The following is a 26,962-nucleotide window of genomic DNA, read 5'->3' as shown; positions in this document are numbered from 1 at the left end:
AAGCATCATATAGTAATAAATAAATAAATACTAATATTAGAAGTGGAAGTAAAAATAAGAGAAAATAAATAGTACACAATTTTAATTAATTATTATAGGAACAAAATAATATATTATTTAATAAAATAAGGTGAATCTGTTTGCGATGTCATTCTTGATCTACGATTTTACTATAAAAAAAAATTAGATATCAATGTTTATAAAATTAGATTGATTATTGACTCAATCACTAATTTAAAGTTAATAATTCAATATAATTAAATAATCAAATCAATATTAATAAAAAAAATAAAATAATATATAAAAAACCTAAAGCTATATATTTATAATACTAAAATTTAAAAATAAAATATAATTTTAATACATTCTTAACATTTAAAATATATACAAGTGTTCTACTTAAATATTATATAATAATTTAATCTAAGTTTTAATCATATACATCTATGTTTATCAATATTAATAACACGTTGATATTTAGAATAATAAAGAAAAATGACAATTAATTTAATATGATTTTATTTTTAAGAAAAAATTAAAATAATAATATACAAAAAGGTGTTGACCCGCTAAAAATCAATTTTTGATCAATTTTTGGTTCAATTAAATCACTCAAATGATTTATTTCACACAAATAAAATAAATTAGTCAAATACATTTAATTTTTACATTTTATATAAAATATGCACTATATTTTCTAAAATATCTTTAATTATATTTATTATAAATAATATTTTTGTTTATATTGCTTTGAAGTATTTTTGGATTGAAATTATTAAATAAAGTTGATTTGTTTAAAATTTATTTATACTTTAATTTAAAAAAAAAGTTAAACATTTTTTTTATATATAAATCGAGTAAGTAATAGATGGTAGTACTTGTGCTGTTATCTATGAGCTGTTAGATTTTCCGTGAGGTCAAATTTGAGTGCTTGTGTTTGGAATAATTTGCACGGTTGAATATGGTTTGACGGGAGTGATAGAAGTAAACATTAGAGTTGAATTAGGTTAGGTTAGGGTATAACTAGACCCGTGGTTGTGCGGCAGGGATTTTTAGACTTTAGACTAAAACAATGGGCGACCAATGAGTGGAAGGCTCATAAATCCTAATGACTCGTGAAAGGAATACATCCAATAATTGAATGCTTGGAAAAAGTGCCACCTTCTTTTGGGGGATATCGATAATCTTACCACTTCAACCATACCTTCCTACTTCCTATTCATTTATAAAATTCATAAACATATCTTTTTAAATTAGAATAGTATTACTCTTGTAAAAATATTTGACAATCAACCGTTTTAACATGATGCATCGAAAGAAATGTCTCATCTATCAACTATTAAAATGACCTGTAATAGCAGGTTTTGCAACTTGTTATTAATTATAATATAGTCCTTATATTATATGCGGAGGCACGGTGGCAGCATAAGTATCATCTCTTTTCATGGTAGTGGTAACACGGTGGTAGCAGTGAAGGCGTGACCTCCTTTATACAGTGGCAGCATAGAGGCACGAGCTCCTTCAAGCGATGGTAGCAACGGAGGTGCAACCTCCTTCGCGTAGTGGCAGCGTGGAAGCGTGGGCTCCTTCGCGCAGTGGTAGCAGAAGCACAACTTCGTTCGCGCGGTGGCCGCAACGGAGGCACAGCCTCCTTCGCACGGTGGTAGCACGGAAGCGTGGGTTCCTTCAAGCGATGGCAGCGAAAGCGCGACTTCGTTCGCGCGACTTTGTTCGCGCGACTTTGTTCGCGTGACTTCGTTCACACGACTTCGTTCGCGTGACTTCGTTCGCACGGTGGCAGGCTGGCAACAAAGGCCTGACCTCCTCCTCCTCGGTGCCACCAGTCTCATGTGCCTCCTCTGTCGCTACCTCCCTCTCTCTGTCGTTCGCAGTGTTCAACTCTCTCAAGGCCTCTCTTAAACTCTAAACCTCGCCACTTCCAAATCTGGCCCTTGCCGTCCCTGGCTCGCTCTCAACAATCTCATCGTCGAACTTGCCGTTGTCGTCTTCCTCGTTTTCACCACCCGCCGACAGCCAAAATAGTAACCCTAAATAGAGACTAATTTACAAAATACAAAAATTATTTATAAATAAATTACAAATAACAAATCTGAATCGTTAATTATTTTATTATTAAATCTAACAGTTAAAAATAATATTTTATTGATGTACCAGTTTTCATTCTGATTTATGTTAGAATTTCTATTTGACAATTCACTTTCGCAAACATGAAGAATGACTCTCTTGAAGTGATGGTCATGAGTCATGACACACCTATATATTATGCTTTTCACAATGGAATATTTTGGAATTCGGATTGACAACTTTGTTACACGTGTAAGGAGTACGTTGCTACTACTCATCCACGACATGTTTGATATGATATTTAGTATCACGAAAGAACATTCCTGCATAACATTTTTATTAAAGCAAATGACAATGTACATAAATGAAAAACATTCATGCAAAACAAAAAAAAAATTGCAAACACGAATGCATTAATGCAAAAAATAAACAATTAAATGTCTTGGACTTTATAATTATATATCTCCTTCCAATATTTCAAATCCTAAATTATGTCATTTAGTTAGAAAGTTAAGAAATCATATTCTCTCCACGCAATCGATTGCAACGGGATCGCGACGCATATGAAACATTAAAACTAAACAGATCTTGCAACTGATACAAATATTGTTAGGGAAATTTAGAAATTTCAACCACTCTACATGATGATGAAAACATCAATAGAAGGAAAAGTGTAAATATAATGATCTATTTTAACAACTTAATAGCACCTGTTGTTAACAGTGACTAAATTTGGCACCGGTGAGTTTTGGTTAATGCTAATGACTTAGCTAGCGACTAATACATTTTATCCTAGAATTATCGGTCTCTAAATGACAAGTTTTGTTAATCAAATTTATTAGCCATAAATAATTACTATTTTTACAATTTAATACCGAGTTATTTAGCGATTGAATCATTAACGGACTTTATTTATATACTATTTTGTAACTTAGCAATTGAATCATTATAATGCTAAAATGCATTATTATGTGGAAAGTGTGCGGTAAAAGTGTAACAAACCGATGATTTTAATTAATAAGTAAATAGAAACAAAATATATTGTAGATTTTTAGGAATTAGTTTATGTTTTTTAAGTGTGATTATTATTATTATTATTTTTAGCACGAGCTTTTAGAGTTGTTTGTTTCTGCTCTATTTGCCATATTCTAATTTTATTTTTGTTAATCTCAATCGCAGTTGTTGGTGGTGTACTTGGCAGAGAGTCACGATGTTGTTCATTTCAGTTTGACAAACAATGTAGTTTAATTCAACTTTTATACGTTGTTATAGTACATTTGATTTTGACATACAATGTTTAACTTTTATGTACGTAGTTGAGTCATACGTACTTGAGTTTGATATATCAAGATTTTTAGTTTAATTTTGTTTATTTAATATCTCTCTCTCTCTCTCTTTTTTATTTTTTTTTATACTTTCACATGAAATGTTTATTTTAAAAATAAATTAATACTTTAACAATATTATTTAAATGTATGTTAATCAAATGATAATAAGATGAAAACCAACATGGAATTCATAATATTGAAATACAACAAATAATTTTGAACTATTTATTTGATAGCTTTAAACCAATATGGGACTTTGATTAAATAATCCCATATTATTCAAGAATAAAATTGTCGGTAGGAATTAAAATCATTATAATTTGCGGCGGTTAAAAGCTTTCGATAAATGTAAGTTATAAATTAATGAAGAATTCAATTTTTGGAAGCTCAAATCCGACCAATTAAATATAAATAAAACTTTTATTTCTAATCGATCAAGATCCGAACCTAGCACTTCTCCCTTGTCTCATGCATTAGGGGTGTTTTCCCTTCTAACATTTCTTTCGAGTCAAAATCCCCCAACTTTTGCCCCACCATCAGTTTCATTCTCAAGCATTATGGACACTCAAAGTTTGAATCTTTGATAAGCTACTAGGTTCTTCTTCTTCCCCTCAATGGGTCTTATGATGTCATTTCTCTCATAAATGGGATTTCCAACTACATTCTGGTGATGCAGACTTAAATGAAGGGCATTTGATGAAAGTGGTTAGGTCGCAAAAGTTGCTGAAGCTTGGATTTTAAAGATAGGTAACCAAGTAAGTGTCAATTAATCTTAAGCACACTCTTCTTCTTGAACATTTTGCAAAGAGAAAACACTATTCCAAAAGGCAAGATAATAGAAGCAAAGAAGTGATTGAGATTTTTTCTTTTGAAATAGCAAAGGTGATGTCCAAATACGTGCCTGAGATTGTGAAGCTCACAATCCAAACCCTTTAAAATCCAATAAATTTGAGAATTATCAACTGACGTAATTGATGATAAAAATGGTCGAAAGCGGGCCAAAAGTAAAACGGATCGATTTTCATCGGTTTCAGTAATTTGGGTTTGAAATCGGTTGAATCCGATCAATGATCAGGCCTACTTGATGTGATAGGAAAATGATGCATCCTCTGAAAACGTTGGCTGAAAAATTGTCCGAATAATTAAAAAATTATTATTTTTAATAAATTTATTATAAAATAATTATTTTATGATAAATTTATTAAAAAATAATAATTTTTTAATATTCAGAACGTTTTTCGGCCTCCGTTTTCGAGGCTGAAGCGTTACTCGATGTGATATGATATGTATCTAACTCTGTATTGTTCATGTTTTATTGAGAAAAATTTAAATTCTACGTCGACTAGAGATTAGATAATTAAATAATATAAGTGGAAAACAACCCTTACCTTACAAGTTGGTATTGTAGGATTGAGTTAAGCTTAAATCTACTATTCTAAGATGGTATCAGAGCTATCCTAGATTCTTAAAAATGAGTCACTCACCATTCATTGATACATACATCATGGGCATTAAGCCTATTGTCATTTGCATGTGACTATGATATAGTTGAAAACATTATAAATGACAATAAAAAATAAAAATAACTTTTACTTATATTATATATATATTATATTTGTTGGTATATTTTTAAAAAAAATGTAAATATAGATTATAGTAACTCATAAAATATATTATTAAGTTTAAAGATAGCAAAATAGATCATAGTTTGTTAGTTTACTAAAAATTGACGGGTTAGATCAAGTATTCTAGCCTGCTAGCTCACCTAGCTTGTTAACCCTTTTCTTTTAGGTTCTTTTTATTTATTTATTATTTTTATTATAATTTTAATTAATTTATTTCAAATATATTTTGTATATAATCTATGATTTATTGTACAATAAGTCTACTATACATTTGATTTATTTTATTACATGCAATTTAGGATTTTTTTTATTATTTAGATACATTGAATAATGTAAGTCCTTTAGATATTGAGGAAAAAATATGTTGGAAAAGTAATTTAATTTGAATAAAGAAAAGTATTTCTTTTTTCTTTTTTGTGGGACAGTAGGTTGGCTTGCAAGTTTGCCCTTAGGTGGAACGGGCTAGCATTTGTAGCCCGTTTTCTTTTAGCGGGCCAATCTGACCAAACAGTAGGTTAATAGTGAGTCGTGTCTAAATAGATTGAACTGACTCATTTTATCTTTCTTATTAAATCTCATTAAAATTAATATCAAAATTGTGAATTAATATATGTCAAATAAAGTTATACATATATATTATTATATCTATAGTGATACTTTTTATAACTAATTAACTACTAACCTACACTAACAAAGGTAATTTAAATCGATTGCGTGCCAAATATTACAAGATAAGGTAAACATTCCAACCCTCCAACTTGCTTGCCCTATCCCTCCAACCCACTTGTCCTGACAACCCATTTAATTTTAAAGTTTAAATTTAAATTTATCTTGTAATTTATTTCATGTCATTATAGTTTTATTCATCTTTACTTTGTGAACTTTGTGTGTGATACATAGTTTCATTATTGAAGGATTAACATTATTTGTGTTATAATTATTGAGAACTATTATAATTTTGTGTTGTTGAAAGACTAGTGATTTTGATTAAAAGAAAATGACTTTTAGTAATTTGTAATATTTTAATATTTTTGTGTTGTAGTCTTAAAATTGAGTGATAAATTAATGTTATATGTTGTTGTTAAATAGATTTGGTTTATCTATTATTGTCCTCTAGGTATTTGTAGAAATGCCTTATCTAAGTTTTGGTTTTTATTTAATATGGGCATCTCCTTAAGCAGGTAATTAACAATTTAAGTTACCTTTGTTTGTGTAGGCTAGTAGCTAATTAGTGTGGATGAAGGCTTCTAGGATCGATGTACACTTCTAATAGGGATGCTTACATGTTATAACACCACTTGTGTAAAACAATATATACCGTATGGTGCCGAACAGGACGAGCGATCCGAACGCTTTGCATACCCGAACCCGCCGAGTACCCGACACCGCCGACTCCACACGAACGTACGGAACTTGTCGGTGCGGTCGGCCAAGGTCAACGTCATTACCAGGCTTAATTACAAGTAAATTAATTAGCACAAACTTCGGATCAGTCCCCTAATTTCCCGGGCCCAACCCATAATCACGGCCCAACACGAACACCTATAAATAGAACTCCTGAGAGGTACGCAACTACTTTTGACCTACCGCATTTATTACGCCGAGTACTTACTTGAGCGTTGGAGTGTCTTTGCAGGCACCCCCCCCCCCCTCTCGCTTCGGACCGCCCGGATTGAACGAGAAGACCGAGACCCAAGACCCGACCTACCACAACAAGGATAATTGGAGTGTGTATCCTAACACAGGAACATTTGGCGCCCACCGTGGGGCCGAAGAGACGTTTTCAGCCCCTTTCTTAACTCTACGACTGAGACCGAGATATGGTAGTGACCCGCAAAGGACAATCAACAACGACCCAACCGACTCACAACGTTAATACCGAAGCCAATCCCGCCATGACTAACCAAGAGCGTTACCCATACGGAATGCCCCAAACTCAACCAGAACCCGTGATACAGCAGGTCCAGCCGAATACTGATCAAATCCAACCAAATTTACATGACGACCTCCGCGCGTTGCGGGAAGAAATGGCCACCATACGCAGGCAAAGAGAAGTCGACGCCCGGGAGCTAGCCGAGTTACGGCGGCAGAATGCCGAACTCCGGAACCTGAACCAAACTTGTGTGCCGTCCACCCCCACAACCGTGGAAGAATCTGCCTATCACGCCCCGACTGAGCCGGTAACTCGAATGCCAAGCACCTCATTGATAGCCAACAGGGCCGAAACCACCGTCCATTCCCTAAGACATCCCTTTTCACGGAGAATAATGGAAACAACCCTCATGGATCATTGGAAAAACCTCCCAATTGAAAAATATGACGGAACTTCCGACCCCGACGAACACCTAAATGTTTTCCTGACGCAGGCAACTCTCTCCACCCAAGACGACTCGGCCCTGTGCCGAATATTTCCCACCTCACTGAAAGGAAGAGCTCTAAACTGGTTCACCAGGTTGCCGAACTCCTCCATCGACTCGTTTGCCGAGTTGTCATCCCAGTTCACTTTGCAGTTTGCGACGAGCAAGCCGTACAGGACGACCTTGTTGGCTTTAGCGGGAGTGCGTCAAGAGAAGAAAGAAAGTCTGAGATGTTTCATGGACCGGTTCAACAGGATTGCCATGGAGATCGGTGATCTCAACCCAGCCGTGGCGCTGGACCGGTTGAGCACTGCCCTCAGGCTAGGACCATTCGTCAATAGCTTATGCAAAAAGCCACCTGTGGACATGAATGATCTCCGACGCCGAGCTGAAAAATACATGCAAATGGAAGAGTTGGCCGAAACAAGAAATCAAGCTAGGGCCGAGGAGAATTACAACCGGAAGGAACCTAGCCGGGAACCAACAAAAAAGATCAATGCCGACCCCTCAAATTCCCGCCCCCCGAGAGGACCTCGTTACACAACGTACACTCCCCTCAACGCTAGCAGGGCTAAGGTATTGGAGCAAGCCCTCTCGTCGGAAATCTTGATAATTCCGAAAAGAGCGAACACGCCCCCAAGGGCGGACAAGGCGAAAGCATGCCGATTCCACCGAAACCGGGGGCACTCGACGGAAGAATGCTCGGCGTTAAAGGACAAGCTTGAGGACCTTATCAAGCAAGGTCACCTGAGGAACTTTGTCTCACCGCAAGACCACCGACCAAGAGGGAGAGACGAAGAATACAGTCGGCGAACGTCACCACCAAGGGATCGCCGTCACAGGTCCCGTTCGGCCGAAAGGAAGGACCATTCACGAAATTCAAGAGAAGACAACACTCGGCCGAGAAAGATAATAAACACGATCGCCGGGGGTTTCGCCGGAGGGGGCTCCACCTCTTCGGCTAGAAAGCGGCACCTCCGGGCAGTCCGAGATGTAAATACCGTGAACCAACAGAAAGCACCGAGGATGCCGACCATAACATTCTCGGACCGAGACTTTCGTGGTGTCGACCCCATCCAAGACGACCCTATGGTGATTTCAGTCGAGATGCACAACTGCATCGTGAAGAAAACCCTGGTCGACCAAGGGAGCTCCGCCGACATCTTGTACTGGAATACTTTTGTGCAGCTAGGAATTCCCGAGGAGAGCTTAGAGCCATATCACGAACCCCTGGTCGGTTTTTCTGGCGAAAGAGTGATGACGAGAGGGTGCATCGACCTGTATACCCGTTTCGGGTTCGACCAAAAGACTTCCCGAGAGATCAAGATCCGATACATTGTGGTACACGCCAACACGTCGTACAATGTTCTACTGGGCCGACCCTCGATAAACACGTTGGGGGCCATTGTTTCGACCCCCCACCTGTGCATGAAATTTCCATCGAGGAATAAGCAGGAGGTGATCACCGTGCATGCCGACCAAAAAACTGCAAGAGAATGTTACCTCTCTAGCCTGAAGGTGCAGCCTCTGGCCGAGCCAACCGCGACAGCAGGAAGGGTAAACGTGGTTAGACAGGAGACAGCCGAGAGCATCGACCTCGATCCTCGTTTAGGGGAAGTGGAACGAATTGAGGCCGCCGAAGACCTCGTCCCTTTCCAGCTCGGCCGATCACCCGAACAAATCACCCAAATAGGATCCCAGTTGAGCGAAGCTGATGCAAACCGAGTCAGGCAAACTGTCCGAGACAACAAAGACTTGTTTGCTTGGACGGCGTCAGACATGCCTGGGATAGACCCTGGTTTCTTGTGTCACCGATTAGCAGTGTGCCGAGACGCCCGACCGATAGCCCAAAAGAAAAGGAAAATGGGAGACGAGAAACGAAGGGCTGCAAATGTTGAGGTGCAAAAACTATTGCAAGCAAAGTTCATCCGAGAAGTTACCTACACCACGTGGCTGGCAAATGTAGTCCTAGTCAAGAAGTCAAATGGCAAATGGAGAATGTGTACCGACTACACCGACCTCAATAAAGCCTGTCCGAAGGATGCATACCCGCTCCCTTGTATTGATCGGCTTGTAGACGGTGCGTCAGGGCACGCAATCTTCAGCTTCTTGGATGCATATTCAGGCTATAACCAAATAAAAATGCACCCGGCCGACGAGGAAAAAACGGCGTTCATCACCGAAAGCGCCAATTTTTGTTACAAGGTAATGCCGTTCGGGTTGAAGAACGCTGGGGCAACCTATCAGAGGTTGATGGACAAGGTATTCCGAGATCAAATCGGCCGCAACATCGAGATTTATGTGGACGATATGGTGGTGAAATCTAACTCTATGGAAGATCACGCGGCCGACCTCGCCGAAGCATTCGGAGCATTGCGTAAACATAACATGCGACTCAACCCCGAGAAGTGCACTTTCGGGGTTAAGGGAGGTAAATTTCTCGGCTTTATGCTATCATCGAGAGGCATAGAAGCTAACCGAGACAAATGCCAAGCTGTAATAGATATGCGGAGCCCGAGCAGCCTGAAGGAATTGCAACGCCTCTCTGGAAGACTGGTTGCCCTGTCCCGATTCCTCCCTCGGCTAGGCGACAAAATCAGTCCGATGACGAAGCTCTTGAAAAAGGCGTCGACTTTCGCCTGGAACGAATCATGCGAAGAGGCCTTCGCGGCATTGAAAACAGCTTTGACAACCCCTCCGACCCTGACGAGACCGGACAGTTTGGATCCGCTGTTGGTATACTTAGCCGTATCAGACGAAGCAATCAGCTCGGTTCTGGTACAAGAAAAGGGAGGCTCTCAGGTTCCCGTCTATTTCGTTAGCCGACTTCTTCAGGATTCCGAGACCCGATACCAACTTATTGAAAAAGTCGCTCTCGGATTGGTACATACCTCCCGACGTTTGAGACACTACTTTCAGAGCCACCGAATGGTCGTGCACACCGATTGCCCGGTTTCCAAAGTCCTAGGAAAACCCGAACTCGCTGGGAGGATGATGGCATGGGCTGTCGAACTCTCGCAATTTGACATTGCATACAAGCCGAGAGGGCCGATCAAAGCGCAATGCCTGGCCGACTTCGTGAACGAGTTACACCCCCACGGCCACTTCGAAGAACAATGGTGGACCCTCCACGTGGACGGCTCCTCAAACAGCCAGGGGAGCGGAGCAGGTGTAATCTTAGAGGGGCCGAAGGGCATTACTTTGGAGCAATCCCTGCGCTTTCGATTCAAAGCCTCCAACAATCAGGCCGAGTACGAAGCCCTGATAGCTGGGCTCAGATTAGCCGAAGACATGGGCGCGACGAGAATCAAATGTCTGACCGATTCTAAGGTTGTGGCCGAACAAGTAGGTGGTAATTTCCAGGTCAAGGACCACGTGATGATGAAATACTACCACACTTATCAAGGGCTGAAGTCAAACTTCCAGGAGGTGTCGGTCGAGCACATCCCACGAGAGAACAACACTCGAGCCGACCGGTTGGCTAGGCTAGCCACAACCAAAAAACCAGGTCACTTGAGAACCATCATCCAACAGGAGATCGACCACCCCAGTGTTGACACGGAGTTGATAGAAAATGTCGATGCCGACCACACCGCACCTAATGATCCCCCAGATTGGCGAGCCGAAATCAAAGCTTTCATCATTGACGGGGTCACGCCAGATGACCCAGCCGAGGCCAAACGTTTGCGAACCCAAGCCAGTAGATATACTATCATTGCCGGGCAACTGTACAAACGTGGTTTCTCTACCCCGCTGCTAAAATGTCTCGACCTCCATGAAGCCGATTATGTGACGAGAGAGGTGCACGAGGGAATCTGCGGCCTGCACTCAGGAGCAAGGACAACTGTCTCCAAGCTCTTACGGGCCGGATACTACTGGCCGACCATGAGCACCGACTGTGCAGCGTTTGTGAAGAAGTGTCTACCGTGTCAGAAGCATGGGAACCTAATCCACCAGCCGGCCGAGCAACTACATTGCATTCCCCCCGCATGGCCATTCGCTACCTGGGGAGCCGACATACTAGGACCATTTCCGATCGCCAAGGGACAATGCAAGTTCCTCATCGTAGCCGTGGATTTGTTTACCAAGTGGATTGAGGCCGAACCCCTGGCATGCATCTCCGCCCTCCAGGTTCAAAAATTCCTATGGAAAAACGTCATCACCCGCTTCGGCGCCCCTCACACGCTAGTGACCGACAACGGCCTTCAATTCACCGATCGAAAACTCAACGAGTTCCTGGCTGGCCTAGGAGTACAACACAAGTTTACCTCGGTGGAACACCCACAAACAAATGGGCAGGCCGAGTCGGCCAACAAGGTCATTCTAGCAGAATTGAAGAAACGGCTAGGGGAAGCAAAGGGAGCATGGGCCGAGCAACTACCCGAGGTGCTCTGGGCATACCGATGTACCCCCCAATCGACTACGCAGGAGACCCCTTTTCGCATGGCTTATGGGTCCGATGCGATGATCCCAGTGGAAATCGGAGAACCGTCATTCCGTCGAACCCACTTTGACGAGGCAAGCAACGAAGCCGAACTCCGAACAAATCTAGAAGCGATAGAGGAGGTTCGAGACCGAGCACTGGTTGTGGCCGAGGCCACCAAACAACGATACAAGAGAAGGTTCGACAGCAAGGTGAAGCCTCGAGCATTCCGAGAAGGAGATCTCGTTTGGAGAGCCACGGGCGAAGCGAGGAAAGATCCGAAGCAAGGGAAGCTCGCCCCAAACTAGGATGGACCCTTCCGAGTCCGACACAACCTGAATAACGGAGCATTCAAGCTGGAGCACCTGTCCGGAAAGCTTATCCCTAGAACTTGGAACTCAACTCACCTAAAGATGTATTACAGTTGATGTACTAGTGCACTCTTTTCCTTGACCGACTCTTTTGTCCCTAAGGAGGGTTTTGGGTCGGCAAGGTTTTTAACGAGGCACTTAATTAATAAAACTTATTTCATTATCTTTCCTCATCCAACATTATGCATGTGTAGACCGCAATGATGCAGAATTCGATCGGCCGACCACTTCGGCGTTCTACCGAGCCCGACAGGTTTCCCTGCCGAGTACCCTCCTCGGTTAAGGTTGCACCTGGGCCAAACGTTACGCACCAACGCCGAGCATCCCTCGGTCGACCACTTCGACGTTCTACCGAGCCCGACAGGTTTCCCTGCCGAGTACCCTCCTCGGCTAAGGATGCACCTGGGCCAAACGTTACTCACGCACCAACGCCGAGCATCCCTCGGCCGACCACTTCGGCGTTCTACCGAGCCCGACAGGTTTCCCTGCCGAGTACCCTCCTCGGCTAAGGATGCACCTGGCCAAAAGTTACGCACCAACGCCGAGCATCCCCCGGCCAACCACTTCGACGTTCTACCGAGCCCGACAGGTTTCCCTGCCGAGTACCCCCCTCGGCTAAGGATGCATATAGGCCGAGTAGCATACCACCAGTATTCAAACCCAACATAACACCCCGACTCCCAAGGGGTCGGGCCCATCACGATTTGGCCGAGCTAACTCCTACTCGCGTAAGTAGAACAAGAACCCGCTACGCACCATACACGGCGGTGGCATCACTTATGGCCGACCTAACCGACCTCTCACAAAGAAAACCCTCGGTTAACCCGAGGCCGATTCATTTTAACCATCCAAATGAAGCTCCATTCTTAATTATGGCCGATTAAGCCGACCTCTCGAAAAAGGGAAAAGGGAAAAAGGAAAAACCCTCGGTTAAGCCGAGGCCGATTTAATTTAACTTAGTATTCAAATGCACTCTCATTATTAATAATGGCAGATTGAGCCGGTCGCTCGCACAGGTTTCGTTTCCATCGCGTTGTGAAAAAACCCTCGGTTGAAGCGCATTCAGTTCATCAACTTGAAATAAATTTCTATTAATCAGTGCCGATCAAAATGGCTACTTACAAAAAATTAAATCAGCCTACACCCCCGACACCTAAGGCCGAGCTAACAAAAGGCGCTACCGGCCAAATTACAAGTAATCCCTAAACCTAGCAGGCTATACAAGCCGATCCTATTCAACCGCCGGCTCCACCGGGGTCCCGTCTCCGACGACATCAATTATTTGGTCATCTTCCCCAGTTGATTGCACCGGGGCCCGACTAGACACATTTTGGCGCGGGGCCTCGGCATCTGGCTCAGCTCCTTGGGGGAACTCGGCGTAGCTCATAAACTTGCCACCCAAGAAGTCCCGACTAACATCAAACTGAAAGTCAGCCGGGACGTCGCAATAGTGATAAGCCTGCCGAACAGCATGATAGAAGCCGGCGTCACGTTGAGAGAGAATTTGCTCGGTAGCCTCGGCCTTGAACTACGCAGCTGACTCCTTGAGCCGGGCGATCTCATTTGCAGCAGCGGCGGCGTCGACCTTCATCTTTTGCACGGTCAGCTTCAAGTCATCGGCCTCCCTGCGATACGCATCGGCGACTTTCTTCAATTCCTCAGCCGATTCAGTGGCCTTGGCATTGGCACTCAAGGCATCTTTCACCGTCGCCTCAACATCTTTCAAACGGCTTTGGAGCCTCTCGGCCGAGACAGCCGACCTCATCATCACATGCTTGGCCACAAGGGAAGTCCGAGCATCAAGCTCACAGAATAGCTTGTACTCGGCCTCCGTTGACATCCCCTCCAAGTATTGAAGTCCTCCCCCGGTAGTAACGTCAAGACTGACCAAGTTCTCGACCTGCACGTCCGAAGCGAGGAAGTTGGACCCCGCAACAACAGCAGGAATGGCGAAGGCCCCACACCCTGTTTGATCCAGTGATAGTTGCTTCGGCCGCTTGGAGGAAGTGCTCGGTCGTTCTGACTCAAGGTTATGCTCGGCCGCCCGAACCCTAGACGACCCCCCTTTCTTTTTGGGATCGGACGCTGGAATCAGGACGTGAGGAGGCTTGTCTCGTTGTGCCTTGAGGGCCGACCTTGCCGGCGGCACCTTTCCGCTCTCCTTGGCTTCCTTCGCCCTCTTGGCGAGCATCGCGACCACGTCAAGTTTGCCTCCGGCCATCAATCCTACAACAAAGCAAATTTTAACATCAATTAAAAACGGTGCTACATTACCGAAGCCTAAGGTACATACCTAGCAAGACCATCTCAAAATGAGACGTCTCGAAAATATCCAGGAGGCTTCGGACGGGTAGTTCCTTCGGCAGTTGGTCGAGGAGTTCTACAATCTCTATGTCCTCGGCAGGGAGTTTTGATTTTGATATAGCCTCGTAACGAGTCGGACGCCTCGTCCAGTAGAAGGGGAATAGGGGAGTGTTTTCGCGATCGTAGAAACAATCTCTCATGTCCGACCCCCAACGAACCTTAAAAAACCCACTCTTAACCCCTTTGTAAGACGAGGTGAAGGCTTGAAGAAACCCACGCTTCGGCACCCGAGACAACGACACCCACTTCACCGGCTTACTCGGCCGACACGTATAAAAATATAGAAACGCCAACGGCCGAGGCGTGAGTCCTAAGCACAGACAGAGGTTTCGGAATGCCTGCATTGCCGCCCAGGCATTCGGATGTAATTGGGTCGGCGCAACATTAAGCACTCGGAGCACACCCATCTGAAAATCATCAAACGGCAATTGGACCCCGAGATCTTCGAACCAGCACATGTAGGCGTAGAAGTAGTCGGCCTCGTCGGCACCTGGTTCCAGAAAGATGAAATCGGTGTTCGGCCCATCGTCCTCGCACGCCTCGGCAAGCAAAGGAAATTCTCCGTCTCCACTGCCAAAACACTTCTCTAAAGAAACAAAGGTGTCTAGCATGGCTTGGTCAGACCACTTGGAGAAATATATGCCGACCTCTCCGTCTACCCATTCATACCCCGACATCTCAAGAGAGCCATAATCAATCCTCGCTCTCGGCTTAGGTCTCGAGATGACCTTACGTTTACCTCGATCACCACCGACCACTTCCCTTACACCCTCCGGAATCTCCACGTCGGCAGGCCCTACCCCGACAAAGCTCACCCCCCTCTTGTCAACTTCGACAGCTCGCGCCAGGGCTATACCTAGATTCGGCGGTGCCGAGACCTCAACTACCTCATCCCCACTATCTTCTGGCTCGGGGATGTCGGAAGGAAACACTACCTCGCACTGCAGAGGCGGCAGCCTAGATATCTCACTTGACCCCGACCCCCCTCTACTTGAATTAGTGTCCGAACTCTCCGAGGACGTCCAACTCATTGCCGAGGAATATCCCCTATCCATTTATTGCTAAAAAATAACGAATACAAAAATTTACCTTACTCGGTTAGCTCGGTCGAATCTGATTGCGAGAGAGCTCGGAGAATTTACAGCAAGTAAATTCTCACACCCCCTCCCCCTATTTATAGGTGAGGTAAACGGGGAAGGTGAAAAGCCTCAGCAAGACCGGGACCGTTCGATCTAGAACATCCAACGGTCCAGATTAAATAACCGTTGGGCCCATAACCGCCAAGGCCCACGTGGCAAGTCCCTCTCATTTCGGCGGTCTCGGTATCGGCCCCCAACATCTAGAACGACCTCGGCACAACAATTAATTCCAACATCTGAGGCCCACTCATCTCGGCGGTCTCGGTATCGGCCCCCAACATCTAAAACGACCTCGGCACAACAATTAATTCCAACATCTGAGGCCCACTCCTCTCGGCGGTCTCGGTATCGGCCCCCAACATCTAAAAAGGCCACGACACAACCTCAAATTTGAGCATTTTCAGGTCGCTTCTATCAGAAATCTCGGCATGATTTCCAGGCCACCTTGTCAACTCTAGGGGCCCTCCACCGGAGTCCACGCGTCGATTTCACAACACGTAATCCAAGGAGGGTTCGGCTCATCGACACAGCTCGGTGCGGCTTTACTTCAGGAGATTAAACCCCCCCCCCGAATTCAAGACTCGCGAGAAATAAGGCCGAGCTACCCGAAAGCCAGGCGTTCAATGGCTAAGTTTTCTTTACCGTCTTCGTCTCTTCTATCCTCGACGCTGAGGGGGTTGTATACCGTATGGTGCCGAACAGGACGAGCGATCCGAACGCTTTGCATACCCGAACCCGCCGAGTACCCGACACCGCCGACTCTACACGAACGTACGGAACTTGTCGGTGCGGTCGGCCAAGGTCAACGTCATTACCAGGCTTAATTACAAGTAAATTAATTAGCACAAACTTCGGATCAGTCCCCTAATTTCCCGGGGCCCAACCCATAATCACGGCTCAACACGAACACCTATAAATAGAACTCCTGAGAGGTACGCAACTACTTTTGACCTACCGCATTTATTACACCGAGTACTTACTTGAGCGTTGGAGTGTCTTTGCAGGCCCCCCCCCCTCTCGCTTCGGACCGCCCGGATTGAACGAGAAGACCGAGACCCAAGACCCGACCTACCACAACAAGGATAATTGGAGTGTGTATCCTAACACAGGAACACAATATATGAAATGAAGACGACAAACGAACATGGATAGTAGTGTGCCTGTTTGATACGCAACATGCATGTTCTCATTAATTTCACGATGCGGATTTTTCTGGGAAACTCTGGTCCCATATATATGATGCAAATTAAGTTTGGAAGAAAAGAATCATGACCATAAAAGCTTGCTTGGTCTGAGGACAACCTTTTCTTTTGGTGGTGGATGAATTGTTGCATTTAATATAACAGTAGCAAGTTAGTTACCGATTCTATATTACATCTTTTTTCTATGTATGTATAAACATGTGAGAGCGACAAATATTAGTAAAACTTTCTAATTCTCTTTTTCGAAACATCCTCTTCTTAATCTTAGGAGTTTTTCCTGTCTAAAAATTAAAGATTTTTTTTAAATACTGCAATATATTTAAAAGATTAAAATATTTTTACTGAACTCCATATATATGGATTGTTTGAAAAAAAAAAACAAATATTTCTCTTTGATGCATAAAGATGAAAAAACACAAATAAGTCAAGACTATAAAAAGGTAGAAAATCATACAGAATTTATTTAACATGATTTGTCTTTTCATATCTACGTTTACAATGATATTCATAATCTTAAAATACATTATATATATATATATATATATATATATATATATATATATATAATTCTTCTTTCAAGTTTTATGGATGAAATTTGAAAACTCTTTCTTACTGGTTTTGTAAATGAAACTTAGAAATCACTTCTTACAAATTTTATAGACCCAACAATTGAAAATTATCGACATATTAAAACTTGATATGAAATATCCTAAATACAAATAATACATTTATATATCTAAACAATATCTTAGGAATATGATTGAAATTTTGAAATGTTTTTCTAGCGAGAGTGTGAGCGGATTATTCTTGTATATTAAGAGTTTACACATTTTCGTATTAGTGTAGTATTGATCACTTTGAACTTAAATTTTCAAAAATTTACTTTTGATTATGACTAAAAAAAAATTTTATTAATGAAAACTTTGTGTATATTTATAATCTCATATACATTCTCTAAATTTAAACCAATGATGTAAGATTTGGTTATATTCTAACCGATATTATGAAAATGTCATTTGGTGTATATATTTTGTAGACGTGAACATTGAGATATGAGTAGCATATTGCGAGTGAGGTAACTTTGTGTGGAGCATACAAGTCATAACCTAAGAGTGTGCATGAAAAGTTTTGGTGGAAATAGTGAAGTGCAAAGGGAAAAGAAAGAAAGGAAAGGTCCTGATAAGTTATTAGCAAACAAAAGGCAAACAGGGTGCAGAGTAGGCATTTTTGACTTACACAGCAAAAGTACAACAGGGTCGGCCCTATTTGCGGGCAGCGAGCAAATGTAATTGAACTTTGCCATTGGAAGACTCATCAAGTGGGAAAGGGAAACCACTGTGTTTGCTCCAAAGGAAGGAAATATAGATAAGTATAAGTAAATGGACAATTGGACATGATGCGTGTGTGTGTGAAATGGGTCCAAAACTCCTTTGACAAATTGCTGGTTGAGTCACCGACAGGGATATCTAGGACGTAGATTTATTTGCTGACAATCCTTGTCTCAGCTTCATGTTCACCATCCTCTCATTAAGGTACTTATTCAGTACAATTTTAAGTCCAATACATGAATACATGTCTTTTTCCTTCAAGAGGGAATCACCACCTACATCTTAATTTCACACTTGATGCCAACCGACTCAAGTTGGAATATTAATCCTTAAGAGAGTCTAGGTTTCTTTTATCCTTATATTGAAATACAATTAAAGTATTATATTGTTAGAATAAAAAGATAAATATAAATTTATATGCATATAATGTCTTCATTAATATAAGACTTTTTTTTTTAAGATGATTAAATTCAAAATTATGAAAGCTTGAGACTTATTCTAATGTGCTAAAAAATTTCACAGATTTAGGATAAATGGAGATGGCCCAACTTTATTGTGATATAGTTAGCTAGTGACTTATTCATGGAGCTGTAAGAAAACAAAAAGGGGCAACGAGTTAACTCCACGTACAGCTTTTTTTTTTCTTTTTTTTTACTTGTATACTTGTTCCAAGTTTCCTAGTGTGATCCAATATATAAACAATTTAAGTTTTAATTTTTGGACAACCATTAACATTGTTGCTTGCAACAATGTTGTGGATGTTAAGATGGCAATAATATTTTTTTGCGGCATATTGCAATATATATATATATATATATATATATATATATATATATATATATATATATATATATTTGCAGCTATATTGTAGTAGCCTAAATTAACAAAGTGGACGACTACCAAGGGTAAGGACCAAAACACATTATATTTGTATTTTTAGTGACTAAAACTAGCAACTTCTATGTATTGGGTCAGAGCAACATATGTATAACCATTAACGAAAGAAGATCACAGGACTGACATTAATTCAAAAAATAAAATAAATGAAGTAACAGAAAAATTGTGTTTTCCCCCCCTTTTTTTTATAAAGGCAGTAAGGAGAATAGAAATTGGAATTTCAATTCCTTCAAACCCTTTATTAGGTCGACCTATAGTTCACAAGCTAATAATGTTGGTCACTGTCCACGAGTTCAACTTATAATCAGCAGAAGAAAAGGAAGTTTTTATTCCTTTTGACAGTTTGCCCTGATATTGAAATTGGAGTTTTCTCATCCTATATATATTTCCCCCTTTTCCTTTCAGGGAAGAAAATGTGAAGGTAATCAAGGAAAAGTAATGAAAATTGAATTGGTTTATTGGTCTATATAAAATCATGAGTATCTCTGCTACAGCCACAATAAGGCTAGTTATTATCTTGTTAATATATGGTATATAAAACTCCAGTCAGAGACTCAGAAATTCCTTAAAAAAATTTCGGACAACATTTTTTAATATATCGCTCTTGTTTTGGATTAGCAACTAACAAAAAAGTGAAAATAAAAAACTAAAAAGAGTACGTTTATGTCATTAGAATCACTTCTCGAATTCTTGTCTATAAAGAAGGAACTTATACATTGGACCCCATCTGCAAATCTTTAAATAGTCTATTGAGCCTGAAGGACCAACTTATTTATTACATATATAATATAATATAATCCGGTCTTAATTATTATTACCAAATAAAATCTGGTCTTATTAATAAGTAAAGACAAATCATTAGATGAAAGAAAAGCGGTTCATATAATTATTTTTAATTAATTCTATCATAAATTCAAATTGTATTTCAAATATTATTTATTTTAAGTTAGTGTTATATTCAATGTTAGTTATAAATAAATGTATGAAAAATAGAATTAACAATAAATGAGAGACATGTATAAAAGAAATTTAATTATGAATAACTTTAAAAACTAACCCATGTTTACAGTTGAATATTTAGTAATTAATTTATCATCTCCCTTGGGCTGTCAATTTCTTCTCTTTTATTGCGAGACTGTGACACTTTGAAGAGTATACTCATGGGTTCAAATTTTCAACAGTACTATTGGAGGGTCCCTTATTCATGTGTAGTTCAATTTAGGTAGTAACATACACACAATATATGTACACCAACTCTCATAAATAGGCATATGGATTTGCATTGCATATATCACAGTTTTCTTGTTAGGGTGTCTCCTCAGGTGATTTTTCATAATTCACAGCTACTCTTTAAACTGTGTCTGCCAGCTGCAGCTATAAATCTAGGGGCACATTTCTGTGATTCTCCTGAATGACGAATTTACAATTGAGCTTTGAAAGAGACCACAGAAATCACGTGAAATAGGTGTTGTGTCTCCATAATGTGCAAACGAGTCCATTATCTCCTTGGGCCTCGCTCTAGCCGCTGATTTTAACTCATTGATAGTTTCATACAGATCGAAGTCGTATAATGTTTACATGCAAAAATATAATACTGATTACTTTTACAAAATTTGCGGCATAATTTATTTTGCACTGGCAAACAACTAGTAGTTTCTATGTACTGTTAGTATGACTTTGCAAAGAAAAAAAAAATTACACTATCTACCAATTAAAAAAATCATAATTAGTATGACTTTTAAGATAATAATTATAAAAATAAACAAACTTATTATATTTGACAATATTTGTGATTAAATAATAGTATAAATCTATTTATACTATCTGTACACAGTCTTTATACTCGATTAGAAGTTTCTTTCCAATAATTTGTATATTGAAAGTCAACATGAATTTTCAAGATTACATTGATTTTAATTATAAAAAAAACAGTCACGCATGATATAAGCTTGTCATATAATAATCTCCAAGTTCGTACATTTAAAAATGGACATAAAATTTATGCCGATCAAATCGGAAGTTCGTTACCAAAATCTAATTAATGTCCTTTTTGGAAAATAAAGAAAATCGAGAGTGAAAAAGAAACATAAATAAGGATAATTTTATTTTATTTGGTGATAAAGAAAAACTGATTTTTTAAAACAATTTTTTTCTTTTATTCTTCAATTCTAATTTTAAGTATTTTTTCCTGTAGTTTCATTACTCTCAAACAAGTAACAACCAATGGGTAAAGGTAGCTACCAATACATGAAATCAATCTGTTCTTTTTCATTTCTGCTAATAAAATGGAAATGAGAGAGCAGAGAACGAATATTTGCTAATTGCAATGCAAAAGAAGAAATAATTAATTAAAATATACAATAAAAGAGATGAAAAATTGAAGAAGCTCCGCTGCTAGAAACCTAAGTGAAGTCCAAAAATATTGTGACAAGAGATGGCTTTGACAAATGGATGGATCCTGCAACAATTTTACCTTTAGCTGCAACAATTACCCACAAAACAAGTGCCTAGAAGTCTTGTTGAACCTCCTTTCGAATTCCATCGGTCATCTTTAAATTCAACAAATATGGTGATTGCGAGAAATTCTGAGATAAATCAGCTTTTACTTTCACACGGTCATACCAATGGTTGAAGTAAAAACTAAACTTCTAAAGACTATACCTATAGTATTCTTGCAATAATTTTGGACTGCAACAACTTGAAGATCAGGTTTATTTTGATGCCAGCAGCAAGAACCTTCATTTATAAGCATTGACGGGTTGGACTAGGTGCTGTGTGGCATTTCATAGTATCAACTCCAGTGTCAACAGTACACTATCTCACAAGAAACTGCACAATTTGTGCTTAATGCAACCGGGAACAAGGTAATGCAATACTTTTTTTTGGAATTCTTCAAGTGTGTATGTTTTCTGAAGGTAACATAATGTCAGAGCATATGGGCTTTACGGCCTATATAGTCACACAACAGAAAAACTAGCAAAGGACACGTAATTTGAATTGATTAAAACTCAAAAGTCCAAAAGTTGATAGAACATATACTGTCCATCTTCAAAAAGGGATGACAATTTAGGCGACAAGATCGACTTCATCTCGATCAGGGGAAACCACATCTAATCTCATCATGCTCCTATATTGATCAGGAATGGGAGCCCCAGCCTGCACACAGAGTTCCACCACAGCAGGAGCCTTCCCATAATATCTCTTTAGATTGTTATTCAGAGCAGGCCCATTCAGATCCTCCACATGCCATACATAATTTGGACCCACAAGGTCATCTATTGTTGCCTCTTGCCACGCATGTAAACCATTTCGAGACTGATGCTTTGAAGCCTTGCACATTCTCAACTTATGTCCTTTGGGACCAACCTGAATCTCTGGACAATAGCCACAGGTATTCACAGTATACTTCTCCATCATCTTCTTTGCACCTGATATCATCTCAATCCACGAGTCCAGTGTATGTTTACTTAAATCCCTTAATTTGCTCCTTTCTTCATCATTCAATTGATTCAGATGGTTTACGTTGCTCTCCAATACATTATGGACCTTCTCTACAGGTTGGGTCAACATAGAGGATGAATTCACAAAAGGTTTGTCATTTTCAAAGGAATATTTTATTTTAGTTTCATCCTCTTTCACAACTGATTCAAAATCAACAATTCTTCCTTCAATACAATACACAGGTTTTGTTCTCCTTTTAGTAGGATATTTTTCAAGGTCTAGACCTGCTTGTACACAGAGTTCAACAATGGCAGGTAAACGGGGAACACTGAACCTTTCATCATGCCCAACTCTTGGCTTACCCACACGGTCATAAAGATGAAAGCATTTAGGATAAGAAACCACATCTCGAACCCCTCCCCTTGTCCAAACATGCATTGCATTCCGCGAAAAACTCTCAGGTCCAGTACATGTTCGAATTTCATGACCAACATAACCAATGTGGACCTCATTACAAAGCCTGATAATATGAAATCACCATTAAACGTGAAGCCAACAAGTACAAGCCAATGAAATTGTTGGATTTTCACTACAAAACAGTATAAAGCCCAAATATATAACCCCAAAAGTTCAGGAGTATATACTATGGCTGGTTCTAGTAGGCCCTTTCCCATACAGCCCATGGTTATTGTCATCATCAAATACACATCGGTACATGATCTCTTAGTCTTCCTACATAACCAATGTGGACCTCATGATGCTCCAAACGAAATTAACTTCTAAAGGAACACAGAAACACACTCAAATACCAAATCGAAACCCATAAGTTGTTCAATCCCCAAGTCTTAAAATTTTATATACGATTTTAGTCCTGTTAGGGTAAACTTTTTTGTTAGCACTTAAAAAGAAGAAAAAAAAAAGATGAATTGAGTTTCTCAAATAAGTTAAAATCAACTTGCATACTCGTCTAATTTCTCCAAAAGTTGAAAGACATGAGTTAATTTTAACTTATGAGAGAAGTTCGATTTATTTTACTTTCTTAATTTCTTCTCTTATAATTACTTTTGAAAAAAATTATCCAACCAAGATTAATGAATAAACTAACAAAGGAAAGAAAAACCAAATGGAACAAATTCAACCGGAAGTGTTGGCCTAGTTGTAAGAGTTGGAACAGTAGGCATATGATCCTAACTTCAAATTCTGTTATGCAATCAACAACATTCAATTTTGCTAAGCAATACTCACAATCTCTCTCTCTCTCTCTCTCTCTCTCTCTCTCTCTCTCTCTCTCTCTATATATATATATATATATATATATATATATATTAAATTTAAATCACACTTACAGAAGTCTATAACGCAATTTTAACATCAATTTTCCTAGCAACATTTCACTCATTTTGTGTGAAATGCAATTGTGCAAAACCAATCACCAGCAAGACAAAAGTAGAAAACATAATTTCTCAATTAGAAGCAATTTCTACGTCAGAATTGAGTAGCAATAAAAAAACTAAAAAGCAAAACAGAAACATGAAACAAATCAATCAACTTAAATACCGGCAGCGCAAAACGGGAATGACTCGGAGGAGTTGACTCAGACCGAAGAGGAGCGAGCCGCGAGCTTGGTAAACGCGACGAGCTACCTCCACCAGCTCCGGCACCAACAAGCCGTTGTCCGGTGGTTCTGCCAAAACCCTACATGGCTGCGCCTTTCGCGCTTCTCTCTCCGCCTTCGCTCTCTCAATCAGAACCTTCATCGGCGTCACGTACGCCTTCCTCTCCGAGTTTCTCCGCCGAGGCTTCGGCACGTCGGAGTATGGGAATCCATCGTCAACGGACGGCGGCGGCGCCGGCCAAGTCTCCGACGCGAAGGATAGGGTTATCTTTAAGCGGTGCGGTAGTTGCTTCGGGAGAGAAAGCTTCGGAAGGATGACGGTGGCGCGCATGTCCTCGCCGCCTTGCCGGGAAATGGTGTTCTGAAGGAGCGGAGATTGACGTGGCGGAGCCACGGCGTCGTTTTGGGGGAACTCTGAGTTTCGTGAAGCGACCGAGGTCCATAGAGAGGGGTAAAGCCGTGAAGTAATGAGCCCATACCCAAACTGGGTTTGGTTCTTCAGTCCATGAATGGGGTTTCTTGGGTTTGAGAAAATTGAATTTGGGCCTAGGTGATGTACTTGACCAAAAGAAAGTTGCATGACCACACAAAAAACCAACGTATCATGTTCATTCGGATTTTGATCTCTTATTAAAATTAGTATTTTAGCATATAAAATATATATAAAAACAATTTATTTAGACCTGATTTACCATTGTTCATTGGTCCAACTGATATTACGGTTTATCCTCAAGTTTCAATGTTTGATACAAAAGTCAAAACAACAAATATAAAAAAGTAAAATACAACTATACCATTAATATCATCATATCAACTTCTAAAGCATAACAACTCAACTTGTATCATTATTATATAACCTACTATCATTTAAACTTAACATATATTAAGCACATCAACATATTATAGAAACAACATAACAACTCCACATTTAGCACAACTTTCAACTTAACATCTTTCAACATGTTAATACAGTTTATAGACAATACAACTTGTCAAGAAAATAATTACATAACAACTAAACAACACATCAACTTATAACACAATGTGTCATCATTAATATCAAGTAAGAGATCTCTTACAATGTGGTGATTAATTTAAGTGATTTAACCTGACCAAACCAACTTAATAATGTAATTTTTTTAGATTTGCTAGATTAACAACAAATTTGGATATCAAATCCACAAAATAACATGATTTATTGAATTTCACCACTTAGATTAGGAAAGTTCAGTATTCCTATTGGGAATGGAACAACTTGGGTGTAAGCCTACATGATCTTAGTATGCATAACTAAGCCTAAATGGAATTAACATATCAACTACCCTCCAAATATTGCATCCTTTTTCAATACTCGGTTGTGGATTTTGACCCTTGATTTTGTACCTTACTTAGTTTGTCACTTTTACACTAGTATGGCTCAATCTTACCCCTATACAGTATCAACTAAGGGTGTGTTTGTTTTACAGTTACGTTTAACATAACTGAAAACCAACACACCACTTGCTTTGACTTTTTTACATCGGAAAGTGAAAAAAGTCCATTCAACAGGGTTTTGAACAATTTTCCAAACACATACTAAGGACTTATAGGAAACTCAATACTCCACTTCAAAAGACAACTATACTCAAGAAGAGATTTTCAACTAGGCTCTCAAGGCACTACAACACCATATTCTTTCAATGGAATATTTATCTTTTAAAACAATATCTCTCCTCTAATCCTAATTTAATCATCACAACTCAATTACATACATTAAGCATTCACAACACAACTTCTTTCAACACTACACATCTTATCATCATGCAACTCTATTATTGATCAACTTTCAACATATTTAACTCTAAACATCGTCATGTCACACAACTATTATATTGAATTCAACATTTAAAATCACTAAGTAAGGTTTTTCATTCATTAGGGCCCCGCTTGACGCTGGTGAGACAAAGAGCCTCTAGCTCGCCCACGCCTGACATCATACTACTTGCACTCGATGGGAATGAGATAGAGTTTTTTAGTACACCACGCCTAGGGTCGCAAAACTCATGTTCAACATCCTTCAGGTAGAGAGCCTTTTCCTCACCCACACTCGATGCCACAAAATCTATGCCCGACATCATCTAGGCAAAGAGTCGGTAACTTGATCACGCCTGACGTTACTCAACCTTGGCTCAACATCCCCAAGTTAGAGAGCTCCAAAGGTAATCACACTTGACGCCTCTCGATCCATGTTAGACATGACCAAATTAGAGAGCTCCCTTCTAACTTATGTTCGACACAAAAAGTTGCATTTGGTGCAATGAAGTTGCGCTTGGTGTGATGAAATTGTGCTTGGTGCAATGACGATTTTTACACTTGGTAGAATCACAATTTGGCTCAATTCACTTGAAAATCAGTCCAAAACAAGCATCTCGGGCATAACAACATAATTATATATCATCAACTACTCAATTGCAACCATAAAAGCAACATGCAACCACAATATAACACAATCCAACAATCTCCTCCTCCTCCTCCTACTCAACAATAACCAACCAAAAAACATCTCATGTTCACATTTCAATCGAACAACACAACTATAAAATGATAATTCCAAGCAACAATAATAATAATTATAAATCAACAAGTTTCCCTTACCTTTGATCACCAAGAAAGAGGTAGAAGATGAAAGAAAAATTGAAAACTTTAAGTTCTCATACAACAACTTCTCACTCAAATTTTTAGCTTTAGAAACTTTAAATCTAGGCACAACTTCTCAACTAACCCCAGGGAAGGATTGTAGAATGCTCT

At 40.1% G+C, this 26,962-nt stretch overlaps 2 protein-coding genes across 3 annotated transcripts; one reads left to right on the top strand and one right to left on the bottom strand.

Moving 5' to 3' along the window:
* Window positions 1–799: 799 nt before the first annotated feature.
* LOC109790832 (uncharacterized) lies at window positions 800–17,101 on the top strand. 2 transcript variants are annotated; one of them, XM_083063441.1, is made up of 3 exons: window positions 800–4,008; window positions 4,090–4,168; window positions 6,255–17,101. In XM_083063441.1, the coding sequence occupies exon 3, from the start codon at window positions 6,859–6,861 to the stop codon at window positions 12,124–12,126; it is 5,268 nt and encodes a 1,755-aa protein (XP_082919567.1). In that variant the 5' UTR covers window positions 800–4,008; window positions 4,090–4,168; window positions 6,255–6,858; the 3' UTR covers window positions 12,127–17,101. The 2 variants fall into 2 exon arrangements, with proteins under 2 accessions (XP_082919567.1, XP_020205662.2); XM_020350073.2 differs by having other exon boundaries at window positions 800–4,168.
* A 4,266-nt stretch (window positions 17,102–21,367) lies between these two features.
* Window positions 21,368–24,770, bottom strand: LOC109815669 (APO protein 3, mitochondrial). The gene is made up of 2 exons (XM_020380452.3): window positions 24,118–24,770; window positions 21,368–23,080 (listed from the first exon to the last, which is right to left on the bottom strand). The coding sequence occupies exons 1-2, from the start codon at window positions 24,753–24,755 to the stop codon at window positions 22,186–22,188; spliced, it is 1,533 nt and encodes a 510-aa protein (XP_020236041.2). The 5' UTR covers window positions 24,756–24,770; the 3' UTR covers window positions 21,368–22,185.
* Window positions 24,771–26,962: the final 2,192 nt, after the last annotated feature.

This window comes from Cajanus cajan, chromosome 9 (assembly GCF_000230855.2).
Source record: "Cajanus cajan strain Asha chromosome 9, NIPB_CcT2T_4, whole genome shotgun sequence".
Classification (NCBI taxonomy): Eukaryota; Viridiplantae; Streptophyta; class Magnoliopsida; order Fabales; family Fabaceae; genus Cajanus; species Cajanus cajan.
The sequence above is the reverse complement of the archived record's forward strand: the minus strand, read 5'-3'. Positions and strand labels throughout refer to the sequence as shown.